This window comes from Myotis yumanensis, unplaced genomic scaffold (genome assembly GCF_028538775.1).
Source record: "Myotis yumanensis isolate MYYU_CA2020_CCGP unplaced genomic scaffold, mMyoYum1.0.hap1 SCAF_7, whole genome shotgun sequence".
Classification (NCBI taxonomy): Eukaryota; Metazoa; Chordata; class Mammalia; order Chiroptera; family Vespertilionidae; genus Myotis; species Myotis yumanensis.
This window is the reverse complement of record NW_027223758.1, coordinates 83,754,887-83,777,150: the sequence shown is the minus strand read 5'-3', so window position 1 is coordinate 83,777,150 and position 22,264 is coordinate 83,754,887. Positions and strand designations below refer to the sequence as shown.

Genomic DNA, 22,264 nt, shown 5'->3' with positions numbered 1-22,264 from the left:
GGATTAACCATAGCTCTTGGTGAACACCCACATTGTTTTCATTGTCTGACAGTTATAAACAAGTTACAGTAACTATTCCTGTACTTGAATCTTTGTGTACCTGTTCAAGCGTTCTCTTGTATAAGAAACAAAATTGCTGGGTTGATGGGGATGTGCATTTTTTTTTTATGAGAACTGCCAAACATCTTCCAAAAATTCTGTACAACTTTGACCTCTCACTCTTGGTAGTTTTCTATACCTTTAACAACACTGGGTGTTTTAAAATTTTCTGTTCTCATGGATGATCTCATTGTCTTACTAATTAACTCATTTTCTCTTTTTATTGCTTTGGACTTTTATTACCTATTTTTATTTTGAATTCTTAGTTTTCTTATTGATTTGCAGGAAGTCTTTTAAAAAATAAATATTCTTTTCTGTTTATCTGCTACAAATGTTTTCTCCTCTATTCTTGTTTATAATGTAATTCATTACAAAGTATTTTTATCTTTTTGAATTTTGTAACTTGCATAAGAAAAAGGCTTTCTCAACTCAAGGTTTATACACATACTTCTATAGTTAAATATTGGGGAGCCCAGCCAGTGTTGCTCAGTAGTTGAGCTTCGACCCATGAACCAAGAGGTTGCTGGTTTGATTCCCAGTCAGGGCACATGCCCAGGTTGCTGGCTTGATCCCCTAGTGGGGGGGGGGGGGGGGGGGCGGGGGGCGGGGGGGCGTGCAGGAGGCAGCCGGTAGATGTTTCTCTCTTATCATTGGTGCTTCTATCTCTCCATCCTTCTGTCTTCCTCTCTCTCTAAAAAAATCAGTAAAAACATTTCAAAATATATATTGGGGCAATGATTAAATTCTGTTGTCCCAAAGACAGTTATAGATTTTTTTTTTACTGATAATGGAATATAATCTGTATCATAAGGTTAATTCTCAAACACATGTAGATCTGTTCTGTACTCATTTCCACTGAATTATTTGTCTACTCTCCTGTCAGTATCATACTTGTAAATGACTATAGCTTTATAAAAATTTTGCTATTTGACCAGGAGCATTTCTTACAAAGTTAGTCCTTCTCAAAAATTTTTTCTTATGTATTTTCACACCCAACAGTATTTTATTTACACTATATTACAAAATATTACAGAAATTTCTCTTGATATTTTGATAGTGGTTATACTGAATTTTAGATTAACTTGAGGGCAGTTTTACATTATTGAGTCTTTTTGTCTGGAAATATGTTGTATCTTTATACTAATTCAGGTCTCATATGACCTTTAGTCGAGTTCTGTGGTTGTCTGCTTAAAGGTCTCCCACATTTCTTTTGTGTTTATTCTTGAATATTTTATTGGATTTGTTGCTGTTGTGATTGGACTTGCTAATTATTGCTCATTTATAGAAAGACTTTTGATTTTTTTGTAAGTTGATTTTTTTGGGGTCATAGAATGGTACCAAAATCTATTCTAATAGTGTCAGTTGAGTCTCTTGATGTTCTAGAACATCTCTGTCCAGTAGAAATATAATGTGACCCATAGATGCAAACCACATATGTAATTCTAATTTTCCAGAAGTCATATTAAAAAACAGTGAAAAAAACAGGCAAAATTTACTTTAACAATACACTTTAATGCAATATATCCAACAAAATATCATTTCAACATGTAATCAATATTTAAAAATTAGTGACAGATTTTTACTTTTTTTTGTATTAAGTCTTTGGATCTCCATGTGTATTTTAATACTTAAAGCACAATGCGGTTTAGACTATATAGCCACATTTCAAGTTCCCAGAACAGCCCACAGTGGCTAGTGGCTACTGTATTGGATAGTGCACAGATTGCTTATAAAAAATTAAGTTTTTTTCTTTTTTTTCCCTTGTCTTTGTTTTTCTTTCCTTAATATCTTTTGCTTAGTGTTCCCGTAGTACAGTATGGATGTTGGTGATATTAATGGAATTCTAATGTTTGACCATTGTGAATTTCTTTCTTTAAAAAAAAATTTTTATTAAGTTATTACATATGTGTCCTTATCCCCACATTCCCCCCCATTCTCCCTACTCATGCCCTCACCCCCATATTGTCTGTGTCCATTGGTTAGGCCTATATGCTTGCATATAAGTCCTTTGGTTGATCTCTCCCCATACCCCCACCCTCCCCTACCTTCCCTCTGAGGTTTGACAGTCTGATCGATGCTTCTCTGTCTCTGGATTTGTTTTGGTTCATCAGTTTATGTTGTTCATTATATTCCACAAATGAATGAAATCATGTGATATTTATCTTTCTCTGAATGGCTTATTTCACTTAACATAATGCTCTCCAGGTCCATCCATGCTGTTGCAAATGGTAAGAAATTATTTTTTACTGCAGTGTAGTATTCCATTGTATAGATGTACCACAGTTTTTTAATCCACTCATCTACTGATGGGCACTTAGGCTGTTTCCAAATCTTAGCTATGGTGAATTGTGCTGCTATGAACATAGGGGTGCATATATCCTTTCTGATTGGTGTTTCTGTGAATTTCTGATTTAGATAGACAAACCAAGAAGTTTTATTTTCCTTTTCTAGTTGTAAGAATTCTCTTTCATTAAATTAAGAATAGGTTTTAAGTTTAATTTTTTAAAAATTGGCATCTCTTGAGATGACCATCTTTTCTTCCATTTTTTTTAAATGAAGAGAAACAACAATTTATAAGTTATTGTTGTTTTTAATGGTGAACCATTATTGCATTTCAGAGACAAAACCTTCTTGACCATGATGTATTTATTCTTTTTAACAAATTTTTCTACAAAATTTTATCTCCTTTTGTTTGATTTAGGCTATCTCACTTAAGGTTTTATATGTATAGATGAGAATTATCTGTACTTTGAGGGTTTGTTAGACTTATTTGTTAAAATAGCTGGATGTGGTTTGTTTTTAGGGTTAGCTCTTTGAGTTCATTTTTCACTCTTCTAAGATTATTTGCCAGTTCAAGCTTTTGTCTTTTTGGTCAATTTTGATATTTTGTATTTTCCTAGATATTTTAATATTTTGCTTAGGTTTTCAGGTATATGTGCAAAACGTCGTACATGAAATCCTATTAATAAAAGCCTATGTAGTCGTCACGCCCTCATGCCATGACGCCCTCACACTGCAAGGAGCGATCACCAGGAGGCTGCGTGCGCAGCGGGCGCGTGCGGGTGGGCGGGGGCTTGACGCTGTGTGCACAGCATGGAGGCCGGTCCCACGGCTCCGCGCCAAGGCCTGGGGGTCCTGAGGCTCTGTGCAGCACAGAGGCAGGACTCCCGGCTCCAGCCTACCTCTTTGAGGCAATCCATTGAGGAACCCTGGATGGGTGGATGGGGCCTACCTCTTTGGGGCGATCGATCGTGGGGCTCCCACACTGTGAGACAGCACAGGCCAGGCTGGGGGACACCCCCCTCCCCCGAGTTCATGAATTTCATGCACCGGGCCTCTAGCTTTCTTCTTTTTAAAAAAAAATAAAATATTTTATTGATTTTTTTACAGAGAGGAAGGGAAAGGAATAGAGAGTTAGAAACATCGATGAGAGAGAAACATCAATCAGCTGCCTCCTGCACACCCCCTACTGGGGATGTGCCCGAAACCAAGGTACATGCCCTTGACCAGAATCGAACCTGGGACCCTTCAGTCCACAGGCCGACGCTCTATCCACTGAGCCAAACCAATCAGGGCTCTAGTTTTCTTATAAATGTGAATATGTTTGGGTATATAAAGAAAAATATAGAGAGATATATTAGAAACTTAATGATGGTTATCTATGGGAAGTGGCAGTGGAATCGGGAATGATATAGTCTTTAAAAATCTTATATCCTTGGGCAATGTGGGAATTTTCAAATAATGGACTTGTTTTACTTTCATAATTAAAAAGAGTGTTATTTCAAACTTTTAAAAATGAAAAAGTATGGATTGTTGCAAGGAATATAGTCATCTTACCTATCGCAGCGCATCTTACCTGTATGTTTTCTTCTCAAGCTGGACTCTGGACTGTCTTCACCCTGGGCGGCGTGGGAAGCAAAGCGGCCAACACGCCGGCACTTTCTTCCCCTCTGGCCAACCAGAGTCTCCTGCTCCTGCTGGTGCTGGCCAACCTGACAGATGCTGCAGATGCCCCAAACCCCTACCGACAGGCCATCATATCCTTCAAGAACACACAAGGTTTGTGGGGGTTTTCTCTCAGTATGCTTTCTAATGAGGAAAGAGGGTGCTGTTTACCCTGCATTGTTTATTGCCTTAAAGTTGTGGAGATGACGGTCCAGTATATTTTCATACTGATTAATGATGAGAATAGCTTAGATTTTCCTGCCTGTATTCTCAGAAAAGTCAGGTAAATCTTAGATGAGGGCTGTGCTTCCTTATATGCATTTAAATTTGCATTTCTTTCCGAGATAACCCGGCCAGCAAGTGCTTAATTTGGATCTATCTATCCTACCTGTTAGGGATGAAAATAAACCTAACAAAACTCTAAATGATAGGTTGTTTGACAATGTTCACTCAAAGTCTAGAGTTTTATAGAACTAAAAATTAGAACTGAACTGAGCAAACTTTTTCTTCAAAGGGGCAGATGGCTTTGCATGGCCATGTGGTCTCTGTCACCACCTCTTAACTCTGCCATCACAGCACAAAGCAGGCATAGATAATACATAAGTGAGTGTGCATGGCTGGTTCCAATAAAACTTTATTTCCAAACAACTGGTGGGCTGTTTGTGGGGTGTAGTTTGCCAAACCATGTGGTAGATAGAGCATAAGTAGAAAGTTTTATGTTGAAACAGTACTCTTTTATCAAAAGGTTATACTCTAAAAGTAAGATAAGTATGGTAGGCTAGATTATCGAGATGTACCCCAACATTCACATAATTGAGATGGGTGAAAAGTACAGTCATTAGATAGGAATTGTTAAGGTTTCTGATGCCCTTTGCCTTGCTTCTTCGCAGAACTTTTCTAACATGCTTCTTAGAGACAGTGGGTGAGTGTGCCAGTTAGTTGTGGCTTTGCTAATTCTGGTATTATTATTTACCGGGGAATAGGAAGTCTCATAATTTGATAGATTAGAAGTGAAAGCTCACGTATCTAATAGTATTTTCTATGGTCACTTCAGATCTGCGAGGCCTTTCACAGTTTGCTTAATGTCAGTAAGCCTCAGTGGCTTTGTCTGCAAAATGAAGATAATATGACTAGTAGTATTTGTATAAGTACCAAGCAAGGTAAGGTTTTTAAATGATTAGCTCAGATTTTGCAACAAAGCAAGTGTCCCATTTTGTGGTATCTCTACTATTGTTACTTCTGCTGCTCTGGCCAAATGTTACTATTTGGGCTTGAACCTTCCTGAGATGGTCATCTTTCAGAGACTGTGCAGTACACTGATCCAGAACATTGGCTTCAGAGTTAGACTGACCTGGCTTCATAGCCCAGTCTTTATTTGTTACATACTAGTTTCTTTATTCATGAAGCAGAAGTTATAATCTCTATAGCTTAAGGTTTTTATAAGAATTAAATGAGCATCTGTCATAGTACTGGCTCCCTGAATTATTGCTATTATTAAAGAAGCAGTATTATGTCGTGAAAACAATAGAAGCTAATTGATCTTTTTTTTACTCAGGGCTAATCTTGGAAAATGTACTTAATCCCTCTGAGCTTCTATTTCATCCTTTGTAAAACTGGTGCGAGCAATGACATGGTTATTGCCTGGATTAAATAAGGGATGGTGCACATAACCATTGGAAAGATGCTTAGATGCTACAGAGAAATAAATTGGTCCAGTGTTTTTTTATTCTTTGTGTGTGTGTGTGTGTGTGTGTGTGTGTGTGAGACTGTTTTAGTTCTACTCTCAGAAAATTTCAGTTATACAGTACAGTGTTATCACCTCTGTATTGTTTTACATTTAGTTATTTTTAAAGTAGAATTTTAAATATAAATTGAAATTTTGAATCTGAAAGGTAGCAACATATAAAAGTAATGGGAATTGAATTATATACATGAGTGGGCTTTTATTATTTATAAAGGGCATAGTCTAGAAAATACTGATGAAATATTTAAAAAATTTTCTGTTTTCTGTATTCCAGATAACAGTCCTTTCCCCTCGTCAATTCCACATGCTTTCCAGATTAATTTTAACAGTTTGTACACGACTCTGTGTGAGCAGCAGACGTCTGATCAGGCAACTCTCTTATTGTATACATTGCTCCATCAGAATAGTAATATTAGAACGTACATGTTGGCTCGCACAGATATGGAAAATCTTGTAAGTATCATGCTAAACATTTCATGCTTTTTGTATTTTATAGTATTTTGAAGAATAATTTCTTTTCCCCAGAGGGGCAGTGTATTTGCTTGGTTGCTACAAGGTGATGGTTGCGAAATCAACGGGGAGATGTCACCTGATAGGCAAAGGTATGAGCTTGGCAGTGTAGGAGGCAGAGCACGTTGAGATGGCACCACAGAGTGGAGAAGGCAGCAGCACCACAGCTTCCCTGTCCGTTAGGTCTTTACCAGCCGCCCACTGCTGGCAGCCAAAGGGATGTCCCCTCTGCACTGGTTTTGACAGGTTGACAGCAGGATTCATGAGGCATTTGGTAGCCTTTGTTTTTTTTTAGTGTTAAAGATAGAATACTGAGTAGTGTGGGATATTAAAATTCATTTGAAGAGCATGTCCTATGTCAAAGTGACAGTGAGGACAAAAAACATGATGAAAGAACTTATCTCCATACCTATACGTGGAAAACATTGGCTTAAATAGCAAAATCAGGTATAACAGTGTACTACCTATGTGAGTGAAAACTTACAGCGAGAAGGTCTGTTTACTGAGCACAGACAATTCTGAGTAAGATGTATTCTAAGGGAAATGATAACAATAAGCAGAAAGCCTGTGACATCACCTGTTCTGGAAAGTTCTGTGGTATAGAGGTTGGTATGATGCAGGGATGACCTGGCCGGTGTGGCTCAGTTGGGTGGAGTGTCATCCTGTACACCAAAAGGTGGCGGGTTCAATTCCCAGTCAGGGCACATGCCCAGGTTATGGGTTCGAGCCCCAGTTGGTGCACGTGTGGGAGGCAACCAACTGTTTCTCTCTGTCTCTCTCTCCCTCCCTTTCTCTAAGATCTTTTTTTTAAAATGATGCAGGAGCAGTTGTGTGTATGATACACACCAGAGAAAAGTTAAAAGGTTTTGTTTTTACTAGGGAGGGTGGGGTAGGGTTTCTCCATTTGTTTGTTGTTTTTACATTTCTTGCATAGGTTACTCTGATAATGTCTCATCTGATGTCTCTATCTGTCCTTTTCCCTTTCTTCAATAGTAAATACTTGTTGAAGCTACGATGAGAAGATATGTTATGGGTAGAAAATTTATTGTGCTGATCTGATGTTTGTCAGGTAGCAATTCTTTTATTTTACAGTCTTTGTTATTAGGAAGGTAGTGTTTGACACATGACAGTGTTCCTGAGAATCCTTTATTGTGTGTAAGTTCCTAGTAGGCTGGAGGCAGACCTGCCTCTGTTCAGGTCTGTGCTGACTGGGAGCCTACGTGGTCTCTGCAAACCCACCCTTCATGTGTCAGCAGAAGCAACTGGGTGGTGATTTCCTCAGCTGGCGTCTTAGCTGTTCATGTGGAAAGTCCTTTCAGTCAGAGACGGGTTTGTGTGTCTTTTTCTCTAAAGAAAAATGTAACTATGAAGTTAAGCAAAGGGTAGATAATAAAAGTATAAAAGTTTAAGACATTGGTCTCATAATAATGTGATATAAGTAGTAAAGTAAAATATCTATTCCCTAGGTTTTACCAATTCTTGAGATTCTGTATCATGTTGAAGAAAGAAACTCACACCACGTGTATATGGCGCTCATAATATTGTTGATCCTTACAGAAGATGATGGCTTCAATAGGTCCATTCACGAAGTGGTAAGTCCCCATTGCTTCGATCAGAGTTAGAGTTTCAGAATCGATATGCTCCGCCAGATGTTTTACTGAGGCTTAGCATTTCTTCCTTCTCTTCCTTCTGGTAGCTGTTTCTGAGAGAACCTGACTTAGAAATCATCTGTGAACCATTTATCAAATGGTGTTTGCTTTTTTCTGAATGACTAGGAGACTAGTAGACTATTAAAAAAGCTCTCAAGATGGTTTCTTTAGTAATTGAGGCAAATGTTTTTGTTGCCACTGGGTTCATTTTTCTTCTTCATTTCATGCCCACTTTTCAGTAGAGTCAGAAATTGTCCAGCAGGTTTGCTCTCTGTTTACAGAATGAGTGAAAGAATATGGAATAGAAAAGAAGACTGAGAAATCAGTTGTTTTATTTTTTAAAGGGCAGTGTAATATGCCCAGCTGGCATGGCTCAGTGCTTGAGCGTGAACCCATGAACCAGGAGCCCACGGTTCGATTCTCTGTCAGGGCATATGCCAGGGTTTGGGGCTCGATCCCCAGTCGGGGGCATGTAGGAGACAGCCGATCAATAATTCTTTCTCATCATTGATGTTTCTATCTCTCTATCCCTCTCCCTTCCTCTCTAAAATCAATTCTATATAAAATTCATGATAAACTTAAACAGAAAAAAAGACAGTGTAATATAATTTTAATCTTTAAATGTTAGTCTTGCTGGTGAATTACATTCCCAAACTGATTTTATCTCCCTTTTTGGTATTTTCTTTATAACATTGAAAATGTTTGTGTCCATGTAATATATAGACATAGTGTTAAAACATATAGAAAGAAGTAGTAGGTTTTTTTAAATTTTATTTTTCAATTATAGTTGACACAATATTATATTAGTTTCAGATTTACAACAGGGATTAGACACTTAAATACCATATGAAGTGATCTCCATGAGAAGTCTAGAACCCTCTGCACCATACATAGTTATTACAATACTAGAAGCCCAGTTCACGGATTCATGCACATTGAAAGTAAATTAATTAGAAGGTGGCTGGCAGGGGTCCTTTGGCCTGGCCTGTGGGGATTGGGCCAAAATCGGCAGCCTGACATCCCCCGAGGGGTCCTGGAGTGCGGGAGGGCACTCTGCAAAGTTTCTGTTGCTCAGCAGCTCCTGTGTTGAACATCTGCCCCTTGGTGATCAGTGTGTGTCATAGGGCCGGTCGGCTGGTTGCTTAGGCTTTTATATATATAGATTACTAACTATATTCTCTATGCTGTACTTCACATCCTGTGACTATTTTTGTAACTGGCAGTTTATATGGAAGTACTAGGTTTTCGTGAAAAATAGCGCATCCCGTGTCTACCCATTCTCTCTCTCTCTCTGTCTCTCTGTCTCTCTCTCTCTCTTTCTGATACCCATGTTACAAATCTACAGTGAAACTGTTCCAACTTAAATTAGAAAACAGTTCTTGCTTACTGAGGCCTGGAGGTGAGCTGCCTGCACTGAGTAGACAGAACAGAACACAGGGACAGTTGTTCTGGAAGATCGTGGCTGTTTGCATTCCTGGCCTTCCCCTGAACACAGCATGGAGCTTTCTGCGGTTGGGAGAGCTCTACTTCTCGAGAGACTCCTTGGTTTTCTTATGTTCGCTTTCAGACTGCTGAGCTCTGACTGTTTTTCTCTCAGTCCTGTCCTATGTGCCATTCCTCCTGTTTGTCCACTAATGATAACCTCCTGTCTTCCAGACCTGGTTTTTTTCTTTCTTTCATATTTAAGAAGCAAGGGGGAAGGAGACGTAAACACATCACGGTTTGGCTATCTTGAACTCAAAGTCTCACAATGCACTTTTACTAGTATATTCTGTTTAACTTGGAGCATAGCCACGGCTTATCCGAAATTATATAGACATGGACAGTCCTTTTTTCCTAAGTCACTCATGTTAACTTAAACTTTTCTTCCCCATTACAGATATTAAAAAATATTACTTGGTATTCAGAACGGGTTTTAACAGAAATTTCACTGGGGAGTCTCCTAATACTGGTCGTAATAAGAACCATTCAGTACAACATGACAAGGACAAGAGTAAGTATTCCAAAGCTGCTCTATTATCTATAATGCATATGATGCGATTAAGACTATAGTTGAAAGCACTCTCAATATTGAGAGTGCCAATGTTCTCATGAAGTACAGTAGAAAAATACAGATCAGCTTATAGTCACTGTATTACATGATCTTAAGGTACTATATATAGTATCTGTTTCTTAATGTTTAATAGACTGCATGATTAGAGACCTTTTACATGAGATCAAACACAAGCAGTGGAGCACATTTAAATAAAAAATGCTGTACATCTTTGCGGGACTGATAAAACTGATTTGCCTTTTAAAAACAACAGCAAACTAAGAAGATATGAGTAGAATAAAAATGAATTCAGTTGGGAGGAAAATAGAAGAAAGAACACTTTTAAAGAGTAAAGGGAAAATTTCAACTGGATTGTATTTGCAGTACCTGGGGGCAAATTTCAGTCCCGGTCAATAGAGAAGCCATATACAGAATTCATAACTCAGAGACATGGTCAAGTTTACTGACCTGTTTTCAATTATTTCCTCTGTGGGGCTAACGTAGATACATGTTCAGAATCTTCTATCTGAAATGCTAGGAGCCAGATGTGTGTTAGAATGGAGAATGTTTTGATTTTAGAAAGATAATTATAGAGCAGATGCTTACTATATGTAGCCATTAGGTTCTGGAGCAGCACACTGTAATTAAACATTAATATTTCTGCAGCAGAATACTTCAGTATTCACCAGGGCAGGGTAATGAGGACCACAAATAGCCTATGCTCTTTGCCAGATGTTGCTTCCAAATGCGTGGTGAAAACACTTTGAACTTTCAGTGCTTTATCGGTTTTTGGAATTAGGGAAAATGATTGTGGACCTGAACTTTCAACAATCAGTGAAAATCGAGTTTACATTTGCTTCTAATTAGCCTTGCTTACAAAGCAGAGAAGACTTGATGAATGTTTTCAACTTGCTGTTTTCTGACAGGACAAGTACCTTCACACAAACTGTTTGGCAGCTTTAGCAAATATGTCAGCCCAGTTCCGTTCTCTCCATCAGTATGCTGCCCAGAGGATCATCAGGTAAATATGAGCTTTAAAAGAAATCCTGATTTTTGTTTTCTGGCTGTCCTATGGAAAAGGATAGGATGATGTTTCCTTTTTAAATGTTACTTGTAAGAATATCAAATCATCACACTTAATTTTTATCACCTGTTTGGTTGAAAATACCTTGTTCTTCTCTGTTACTAACCTAACTTTTCAATCAAAATTAATTGTATTTACTTTCAACCATTTTATAAATCGGTTTTAAGCTTTGTATATTAGCTTTTTAAAAAAAAAAAAAAAATATATATATATATATATATATATATTTCACAGAGGAAGGGAAAGGGAGAGAGAGATAGAAACATCAATGATGAGAGAGAATCACTGATCGGCTGCCTCCTTCACACCTCTTACTAGGGAAGGAGCCTGCAACCCGGGCATGTGCACTTGACCGGAATAGAACCCGGGACCCTTCAGTCCACAGGCCGACGCTCTATCCACTGAGCCAAACCGGCTAAGGCTTTATACTAGCTTTTTAAGAGACGCAGGCATATTTCTTAGTAATGCAAACTACATTTTAATTAACATATTCGTTGAGCTTTTTGTAGAGCATCACACTTCCCTTCTGAGGAGTTACCTGTGTGTGTCTTGTAGAATTCTTTTTATAGCATATTGGTATACCATATAGTTTTTATACCATATAGTTTCTTTTTATAGCATATTATTTTCCTATTGCTGCCACAAAGTAGTGACTTAAAACAACACAAATTTGTTATATCATTCTGTACTAGAAGTTCAACACGGTTTCACTGGGCTAAATCAAGATGTCAATAGGGCTGCAACCCTTTCTGGTTGCTCTAGAGGAGAATGTTCCCTCACCTTTTCCAGGTGCTAGAAGCTGCCCACATTCCTTGGCTCATGACCCCTTCCGCCATCTGCAAGGCCCCAACAGTAGGTTGTTGAGTCCTCCTCACATCCCCTCACATCTCCTCTTCCACTTTGAGGATTCTTGTTATTGCCTGGGCCCTACCCAGATAACCCAGGATAATCTGCCGTCTCAAGGTCCTTAACTGAATCATCACTGCAAGCCCCTTTGCCATGTAAGGTAACATACTCACAGGTGCAGGGGCTAGAATGTGGACGTTTGGCCTGTTCAGTATGAAAACGCCAGATGAGTTGGTTTAGAACTTAAATTCTTATAAAATATATGAAGCAAGATTAAATAAAAATTTTCTAGGTATAAGAGTTGGAAAAAATGCAAATAAAGCACTGTGCCCAGTTTTCTATGTGTGATGACTAAAGTGGAAAACCCATCATTTTGGAGAAATAAAAGCCCTAATTTAGATTTGTGATTTGGGAATATTTTGATCACGTTTAGCATCAGTAAGGAGTAGAGCTTTAACTCTATTTTAATGGAGTTGTATTTAGTTATAAAGTTGCCTGCCCTCAGGTAGCTAGTACTTGAATAGTGGAGATATGACAAGCACCAACATATATTATATTCAACAGACTGTCATAAACATTAGAATGAAAGAAAAGTTCCTGTGGTGAGTGGTTGTTCAGGGAGTAGTGAGATCACATCTCATTGAGAAATTAGGCAAAGTAAATAGAGAGAGATGGCCTGAGAGAGGAAAGCATCAACCACAGCAAACCAAACCAAAACAAGAGGGGTCGGGGGGAGAGCATGGTTCATATTTAGAAAATAACCTGCTCCATTCAGCCTCTACAAGGATTATAGGAGAGAAACCTCAAAGAACCAGCTGAGGCCTTCACCGTCAGATCACAGCTTAGGATAATGAAAGCAATAGAGAGGAAAGAAGGCAACAGAATAAAAAATGTGAATGAATGAACCGTAAATGATTTAAAAGAAATAATTTAATGTAAACTTCTAGAGTCATCGTTTGCAGCAGAGGTGATGTTAGCATGCCCTGTTGGCACAGAGGGGCGTGCAGTTCTGTGCTGTGCCCTGTGCTACCAGCACTGGCCCAGGGGCCGCAGCGGTGCAGAGTGAGGACCAGAGCGTCCGCATCACCCAGGACGGTGATTTCCTGTTAGAAAGGCAGTGTCCACCAGCTTCACACCCCGAATCAGATCTTCATTCTAACAGAGTCCCCACATGATTTGTATATTAAAGTTTGGAAAGCACTTTGAATTTGGGCTTGGAAATCAAGATTTATTTCTTAGAAAACACTTGTCTCGAATTGGAAATGGGGCCAACCTTTTTTCATCGTGAGGAAACTCATTCTGTACTAAATGTTTGTGCTTAGGGTACAGAACTGTAAAGTATGATCCGGAACGGATGCATAACAAACACTGTTTAGATGCACAGATTTATCATAACAGTGCAACCCAATTCACCAGATGCTCTAGTGACTCCTTCAAGTGAGAAGGCATTAGTTTCCATAGACATTTTCTAAATCCTCTTTCAGGAAGCGACTGTACAGTTTTATATCTGCCAGTTGCAACACTTAAAAGAGCCAATATTTCATGTGATCTTTACCAAAATGCAAAACAGTAACATGCTTCATTGCTGAGAAAATAGGATGTGAATAAAGCTTTTAAAAACCTTTTTAGCTGGATATAAATGTAAGGAATGATTTCATATGGTGTCTAAGCAACTGTTTTATATTTAATGACAACATGTCTTCTACAAATTTGGTATTCTAGAAAAATCACAAACATGATTTAGGTTTTGCTCATCTATGAAGATTCAGAATATGCTAAAAGCATGGATATTTGATATCATTATTTGCGACGAGGCTTATTAATTCAAGTAAAAACATTTATAAAAAGTAGACTGTATGTAAGGGATTGCTGTGGGTTACAAGGATATCATTACTTGCTGCCTTTAAGACTTCTCCTCTTGTGCTGTCCCCCCACCGGCTCCTTCCTCTAGCTCCTCCCTCACATTTGGCTTAACAGATACTTTCTCTAATCTTTCATCTTAAATTGTTTTTTTTTCTCTCTGCTCATTTTTCCTGGGAGTTCACATATATGCCTATAGCTTCACCTCTGTGCACTTGTATAAAATAATCCTGATCTTTCTCTTTGTCTCCGGAGGCAGGCAGTAGAGTATAGTGGTTCAGAGCACAGGCTGAGTTTGGGTGCCGGCTCCAAAACCTGCTAGCTGTGGAATCTTAGAGAAGTTCCTTGACTTCTCTAGGCAGCAGTTTCCCCATCTGTAAGGTTGGTGACAGCAGTTACTATCTTATCTCAGTGGATATGATGAGGATTAAGTGAGTTAATACTTGTAAAGGGCCTGACACATAGCGCGTACTGTAACTGTTGGCTAGCTGAACCCTAACTCTACTAACCTCATTGCCTGGATATCCAACACTTAACTCAGACTTTTATTCTGTTTAAAACTATACTTATTTTTTAAACACGTTCTTCCTTTTAAATTTCCTATCCTAAGTAATGACCCTCACTGCGGCCACCTAAATTGCCAAACCAGAAACCAAGTAATTTCCTACCATTTCTCCCTTCCCCTCAAACGCTATGTCCAGTTGTGCCCTGGAATCCTGTCTAACTCTACCATTGTAATTTGCTTTAATACTCTCTTTTCTGTCTCCACTCTTGCTGTCTTGGTTTACGTGTTCATGATGATCACCAAACAGTGTCATTTGTCTGCTGGTCCTTCTGCCTCCCTACTTTTCCCTCCACAGTCGATCTCCGTACTGCTGCATTCTTTTGAAAAGCATGTCTGATCTTACTGCTCCCTGTGCTTAAAATCATTAAATGCCTTCCCGTTGCTGACAGGTTTAAATTCAACCTCCTGAGAGCAGAAGCTCTCCACAGTGGGTGATTTTGTCCCCAGGGGGCATTGGCAGTGTCTGGAGTACTTTTTTATGTATTGTTTCTGTTGTTATTGCTACAACAGGAGAGGAGGTTGCTACTGACATCTAGTGGGTAGAGGCCAGGGATGTTGCTAAACATCTTATGATACACAGGACAACAAATAGCTATCTAGCCCAAAATGTCACTAGTGCTGAGGCTGAGGAACCTTGCCTGAGAGTGACATAATCTGGGCCCTTCCCTTTGCTCTTCATCTTCAATTACTACTTCCACTCACTGCTCTGTCCTTCCTGAGTGGGTACAGTTCCCTGCTCTGCACAGCTGCACTCCTGTGTCTGGATAAATGTGGTCTGGAATTAGAAAAAAGCTGAGCCATTCCTGGTATCACCTCTTCTTTCTGTAGGGTTTTCCCCACCAGTTTCCTCCTCTCTATTCTGTTTTATCTTGAACCTGCAATGGTCAAGTCCCCCATTCTGTCCCACCCCAACCCACCCCCAGCTCCTAGACCTTCTAACTTTAGACCCAGCTGCTGCTAGCACAGTCACTTCATACTTTCCTCTTCATATTAGAAAGAGAAAGAACCCAGGGGCCTGTTCATCTCTTTGTAACAAGCAGCCCTCGGTCTCTTATTCCGGCCCAGGGCTAGTTCCTGGGTCAGGAGCAGGGGAGCAGGTCAGGAAAGGAGAAAGTCACATGTTAGAAAATACAGCTGTGGCGACCTGCTTCTGTCAGCGGCTGGTGTGGGGGAGAGAACTTCAGAATCTTGACTTTGTGGCACACTGGCCTGGCCTGAAGGTTCAAGTCTTGTTGTTTAAGCAGTGTAGTAATTACTGGAGATAAAAGACTTGTCTTATATAATTCTTTGCATTGCTTTACAGACAGAGTAGCTCTCAGACACCCAATAGACGTTTTTGTTTTGTTAATCCTCACCCTAGGATATTTTTTCCATCGATTTTTAGAGAGAGTGAAAGGGAAAAGGAGAGACACAGAGAAAGAAACACCAGATGTGAGAGAGAGACATCTATTGGTTGCCTCCCGAGATTGAGCCTGCAACCAAGATAGGTGCCCTTGACTGGAATCGAACCCAAGACCCTTCAGTCTGAGGGCTGATGCACTAACCACTGAAAAAAACCATTAGGGTCACAATAGACTTCTAATAAATGCGTAGTGACTTATTCTTAGAGGATGGGCTGGCATCTGGGATTTTTTAAAAAAAATATATTTTATTGATTTTTTACAGAGAGGAAGGGAGAGAGATAGAGAGAGTTAGAAACATCGATGAGAGAGAAACATCGATCAGCTGCCTCCTGCACATCTCCTACTGGGGATGTGCCCGCAACCCAGGTACATGCCCTTGACCGGAATCGAACCTGGGACCTTTCAGTCCACAGGCCGACGCTCTATCCACTGAGCCAAACTGGTTTCAGCTGGCATCTGGGATTTTAAGCTTAGTTCTGAGACTTCACGTAAGCTGATTCGACTCTGGCCACCTTCTGCAGATACCTGATGCTTTTTGAAGCTAGTGAAGTTGATGACAATGTAAGATGTTATTGAAAGCTTCCTGGTTTTTCAAACCTCAAGAATAAAATAATATAAAACATAGATTTTGAATGAAACTTTTTATAAGCATAGTATGGTTTTTTGTAAATCCAATTATGTAATTTAAGAATTTAAAAATTATTCATTCCATGACTTATGCGTTCACTTGTTCTCGCATGAACAGCCACCAGTGGTGAAGACATGCTCTTAGATTTTAACCGGGTTCCGTGCTCTGCACCTGCCCTGTCTCGCCCCAGGCTGGCGGTTCCTGTACGCTGCCCTGTTCTGCTCTGCACGGGAATGACACACGTTATTCACCCAGCATTTTCCTGAGGACTACAAAACACAGGTGGTTTGTTTATCTCTGGGTGGTAGTGCCTCTGTTTTGGACAAATATCGATCTTTTAGAATGGCCCATGGAATCAAAGAAAGACAATTTGTTTTGTTGTTGTTTTTTTAAATATATTTTTTATTGATTTCAGAGAGGAAAGGAGAGAGAGAGAGAGAAACCTCAGTGATGAGAGAGAATCATTGATCAACTGCCTCCTGCACGCCCCGCCACTGGGGATCGAGCCTGCAACCTGGGCAGGTGCCCTGACTGGGAATTGAACCGCGACCTCCTGGTTCATGGGTCGATGCTCAACCACTGAGGAAGGGTTTTGCAGTGTCAATACTTCTTTTAAACTGGCTTTGCAATTAGGTACTTCTATTAGATGTATATGATTTACTTTTTACAAGATAGCATTAACTTGTTCTTGCTGGATACACAGGCAGAAGGAAGTTCCAGTTTCCCTTTGGTCGTGGCTGGTCCTTGTTTGATCTTGGCATAGCAGGAGCCAAGAAAGGAAGGAGGGATGTTTTGCCTTAAAAATCTGGCTTCCTTCACTTCCTACAGTCAGTGGTACTTTGAAGGAAGCTGCATTTTTCAGAAAAACCTGACATGGCTTGCTATTTAGTTTAACTTTTTCTTAAGAAATCGTATTAAGGTCATTTAGATGACTCCCAGTTGAAAGTTGAAGTTCCCAATGGAAAATGTCTAACTATTGAGATAGACAGGAATTATTAAGCCGCCATTCCTTCTCAATAGCTTGAGACTTTCCCCTACTGTCAGGCTTTCACATTAGACGGCCATAGTTTTGTGGATCCTGGTAGAGACCCAAGATTTCTGGGTCAGAGACGAAGGACAGCTATTACTCACAGCAGCAGTAGGAGCCAGAGTGTCATCATTTTCTCCTGCGGTTTCTCGTGCCCACAGGGTAGTGTGATAAGGGCGAGTTGGCACCTGCATATGCAGTGGTTTGCATTACAGGAGAGAACCCCTGAGCTTAGAGAACCCCACTCACTTAGAATAACTTTAAGCAAATCTGCCCAACCTTTGTTTTGCATTGAAACATCTTAACTGTATTTGAGAGCAAACTGCCCTCTGCTCTAGAGGGAGACACTGTCTCTGCTTTCTACGTCTGTTTACCAGCGTCATGAACAGAGAGTTTAGAACATAACGCTGTGAGTGCCTCTGCTCCTAGGACATGCAGAAACACGAAAGACCCGTGGGGAATTGTCTCTGCCTAGTGCGTTTCTGTTGCCAGTTAGAAAACCTGTCCCTCTGTCATTTGGGTAGCAAGGTGATACTGCTCTCGGCCTTCTGGCCCACTTGCTAATGCATTGGATTTAGGTATCGTAGGAGGCTTCACGGGTCTGTCCACATGGCATAACGAATCTCCTGCTCAGGTGTCAGTGTCATTGATGCAGCCCGTAAAGTGTGTTTCTGAGTGGCTTTGACGTAACCAGAATATTTTCGTTTTAAACACAAATCATTAAATGATAGGTTTGGAAGGACCTTTAAGGAACATCAAAGGCAAGTGTGCACATTGTACATGTGGAAATACTGAAACCTAGACTTGTCATGGGACCAGTCAAGTGCGCACTGTCTCCCAGCTCCTGTGTGCAGTTCTTTCCAGAACAAAAGAGAGAAGAGGCGTGGGCTCCCCACCCCGCCAATTTTACAGAATTGTGATACCTGATATGTTATCAAATGCTAAGGCCAGAGAAGAGAATGAAGTGACTTGAGTAAAGGCGTTACCTTCCTGATGCATTGTGTTTGTTCCATGTCTCTGTACAAGGCACCTTTCCCAAGACAAACAGAGGTGTGGTCACAGGAGAACTGGGAGTAAACAGAAAGGTAAAGAGATTTGAAATGATTCACATGTCCAATGTAAATATACACGGAATCAGATGTACCAGGGACAGAGACAAACAAGGGAAGAGAGAACACTCCCTGAGGAGAGAGAAAAGGGTAGTGGGGAAAGGTAGGTAAATACTCCACATCAAAAATGTTAAAGAGTGTTCCGAGCATGTAGCGTGTTTATTCATTTAACATGCCTCAGTTCTTTCTTTTATAAAATAGGAGTATCCTCTTAAATCTTCTCCTTATGGCAGACCTGACATTGATAAATAGTGAGAAAGATAAACAGATGCCAGCCACTTTAAACTCAAATTCTCAGTTACAAGTGAGTGGAGTGTCCACTGAGTAGAGTTTTCACAGTCTTCTTGGATCACACCAATGCAAGGTTCTCTATGTACGCTCCTCAGACCACAGAGGTTCCATGGGGTTTAAGCTACTTTTATAATAAGACATATGTCATTTTCATGTGCTGACATTTGCAACAGTGTTGTAAAAGCAAAGTTGGGGTAAAACTGCTGGTACCTTAGCATAAATCGATGAAATAGTGAAAATGATTAGTTACAATAAATCTTAACCTTTAATATTTTGTGTGATAAAACTGGAAGTTCATAGAAAGCACTTCCACTACATCTTAAACTACAGTGATTGTCTTGAGAAAAAGCACATGTGCAGTTGAGTTGTGGGCTGGACTAGCCCCTTTTTTGGAATACCATTTTTATGTAAAGAAAGAGTGACATGACAGTCTGTGGTTATCTAGACTTGGCAGACATTTTCTTGAAAATCACGTGAACGTGTCACTTCAAAGAAAACAACAGCTAGTTTTAGTTGCCAATGGTAAAATTGGAACTTATAGCAAATTAGAATTTTAAAAAATGTGCATTGGCACCATGAGTTTGATGTCTTCCCAATAATTGAAGACTTTTGCGATGAGATTGATAAAGACATTACTAAGTGTGGGATATTTTGGATCGTGTATGGTGACCAATGCAAGTATGTCAACATTTGGAAGATCTTTATAACTCTTAATTCAGCAAACCAATATTTTTCAAATGACCACAGCATGAAGTTACAAAATTAGGCATGGGTGAAAAGATTCATACAAAGTACAAAATAGACCAAAGGATCTTAATGCAACAGATTGAAAGAGGGTTTCCAATTCCACATTTTAACTAATCTAAGAAACTAGCACTTGAGTTTTTTGTACTATCAAAGAAGATCTACAATTTTCTGTAAAGGGCATTAAAACACTTCCTTTTCTAAGTATATATATTATTGGGGCTACATTTTCCTCATGTGCTTCAACTAAAACAAGATGGACTTCAGCAGGACTGAGAATCTGTTTTCTGTTAAGCCAGACAGTATAAAGATTGCAGAAACAGAAAATAATGCTACTTGTCTGACATTTTTAGTTTTGTTTTGGAAAGGAGTTATTTTTCATTAAGTGTTATTTATGTTAACATGTGATGTTCATTAGTATGTTTAAATGAGTTAAGAAGTATTTTAGATTTTCTCAGTTTTATTTCTACTATAGATAATGTTTATAGTTTTAATCCATATATTAAAAAGTTCTTTGGGCTCCTCAATTTTTTTTAAGAGTCTAACTGGTCCCTGAGATTAGAATCACTGCTGTAATGCCTGGTTAGGGGATGGGGCATATACTTTTAAATAGCTACTATTTCTGAATTAATTATACCCTTACTTCCTTCCATCAATATAATCAATAGTCAGGTATGTTTGTATTATTCATGCTTCCATTTAATAAATATTTATTGAGAACATAATTATCAGGGGTTGGAAGAGAAAGGGGATATACAGAATATATAAATAATGTTTACTCCCTGTAAGAGCACATGGTCTTTATCTTTTAAAGTCATAAGCTGGGCATGTTACTAAATTGTCTTAGAAGTTTATTGCTCATCTTGCCTGGGTGTGGCTATAAAACAAATTTGTTCTGGTTGTCTATTGCTGTGTGACAGGCCACCCCAAAACTTAGTGGCTTAAAGCAGCGATTTATAATGATCTCTCACAGTGCTGTGGATTGATTGCTTACCTTAGTGGTAGTCACTGGAGGTCTCTCACATGCTTGCAGTCAAACAGCAGCGGGGTCGATGTCCTGTGTGACCAGCCTTATGACAGTTGATACCAGCTGTCAGCTGAGTTCCCATGAGGGATGCTCCCAAGAAGGACATCCAAGAGTGACAGAAACTGTTTCTTATGACCTAGCTCAGCCATCCCAGGCCATTGCTTTCACCACATTTTATTGGTCAAAATCAGGTCACAGGACCAGCCCAGATTCAAGAGAAAGGGACCACAAAAGGAAATGTTGGTACACGGGAGGCTTGGTTCGTTTGTGGCCATCTTTGGGTACTAGTTGCCACAAGACTGTCAAAGACTACTGAATTGTGTCATAAGTTATTACCCTGTATAGCAGGAAGATGCACAATACTTTCATTCTAAAATTCTAGGCTTAAGATAAACATCTAGATTTCTATTCAAAATAGAAAATCCAGCTGAATCTATTCAAATGCTGTCTTTCTTGTGTTTAATTTACATGTGACATAAAAGTTCTCTTTCATGACTTCTGTCTGTATTCAGTTTCTTTTGTTCAGAAGGAAATGCGCACTTCCCAGTAACAGTGTCTTTACCTGTAACAAGTGGACAGAGTTCTGCCCTGTGAATGCCTGTGTTGCTGCACTTGCTGGTCACTGAGTGGTTAATACTGGCCAGGTCTTGTCTTTGGGCTGAGAAAATGTAGGGCTGTGTTACTCTGTGGCAGTGTGACTGGCCCAGTGTCCACCCTGACAACGGCATCCCCAGTTCTATACAAGAGAGGTTAGGGGCAGCATTCCATTTGGAAGGCGGAGCTTGGAGATCATTTGCAAGTGGCATTTATACAGCAATCACGCTGTCTTCACTCTGACTAATGTATATGTCATAGCTTAGAGATCTGGAGGAAATTTGATGGGGGTGTGGGGTGGAGCTTTAGCTAAAGCTCCCCTTGGGGGTGCTGTTGCACTATAAACTTCCAAAGAAAACATCTTTCAGGTGCCCGCTTTTTTTTGTTTTTAAGCAAACATTGTATTGTATACCTAAGGTGCACCAGGCCCTGTGCTAGGCTTAGGGGAACTGATAAGACTCTGTTTTGTCCCAATAGTTTAATCCTGATTATCCACTTTCCTGGCATTTATTCAAAAGAAGAAAAAATAATACTTAATTGAATTCAAGCCAGGCCCATAGCTGCCTGTAGACACCCCGAAGGTAGTAACCAGTATGCCTAAAAATGTGTTCACAAAGTTCAGAATTTCTAAAGTGACATAAAAGGGTATCAAGTAGCCCTTAAATGTATTTTTAAATGCTCAATTTCACTCTAATATGAAAAATACAATGTAAAACTACACTGAGATACCATTTTCCCTCCTATCAGATTAGAAGAATCCGTCTGTGTGGTTACATACGGTTATGTGGAAATAGAGACACTCAAATTTTGCCTGTGGGAGTGTAGATTGGTACAAGTCCTATAAAGAACAATGTGGCAATATCTATCCAAATTTTAAATCCATGACCCAACAGTCATGCCTGCATTTGTGCAAAATGACAATGTGCAGATTTATTTTGGCAGTGTTTGTTAATAATAGCAAATAGTCATTAGAAACAACTCGAGTATCTATCGATAGACTTAAATAAACATGATATACATACAATGGACAGGGTGCAGCTATAAAAAAGAGCAAGGGTATAGAAGGCTCTTCAAGATATTTATGTGAAAAAAGCAAGGCACAGAACA

At 39.5% G+C, this 22,264-nt stretch overlaps 1 protein-coding gene across 3 annotated transcripts in view; it reads left to right on the top strand.

Moving 5' to 3' along the window:
• Window positions 1-22,264, top strand: part of DYM (dymeclin) — a 243,199-nt gene that overhangs the window by 107,203 nt on the left and 113,732 nt on the right. For all 3 annotated transcript variants that reach the window (XM_070421132.1, XM_070421134.1, XM_070421133.1), the window contains exons 9-13: window positions 3,976-4,158; window positions 6,063-6,241; window positions 7,765-7,890; window positions 9,827-9,940; window positions 10,906-11,000. In XM_070421132.1, the coding sequence (XP_070277233.1) occupies window positions 3,976-4,158; window positions 6,063-6,241; window positions 7,765-7,890; window positions 9,827-9,940; window positions 10,906-11,000 (697 nt within the window). The remainder of the gene's footprint in view (window positions 1-3,975; window positions 4,159-6,062; window positions 6,242-7,764; window positions 7,891-9,826; window positions 9,941-10,905; window positions 11,001-22,264) is intronic.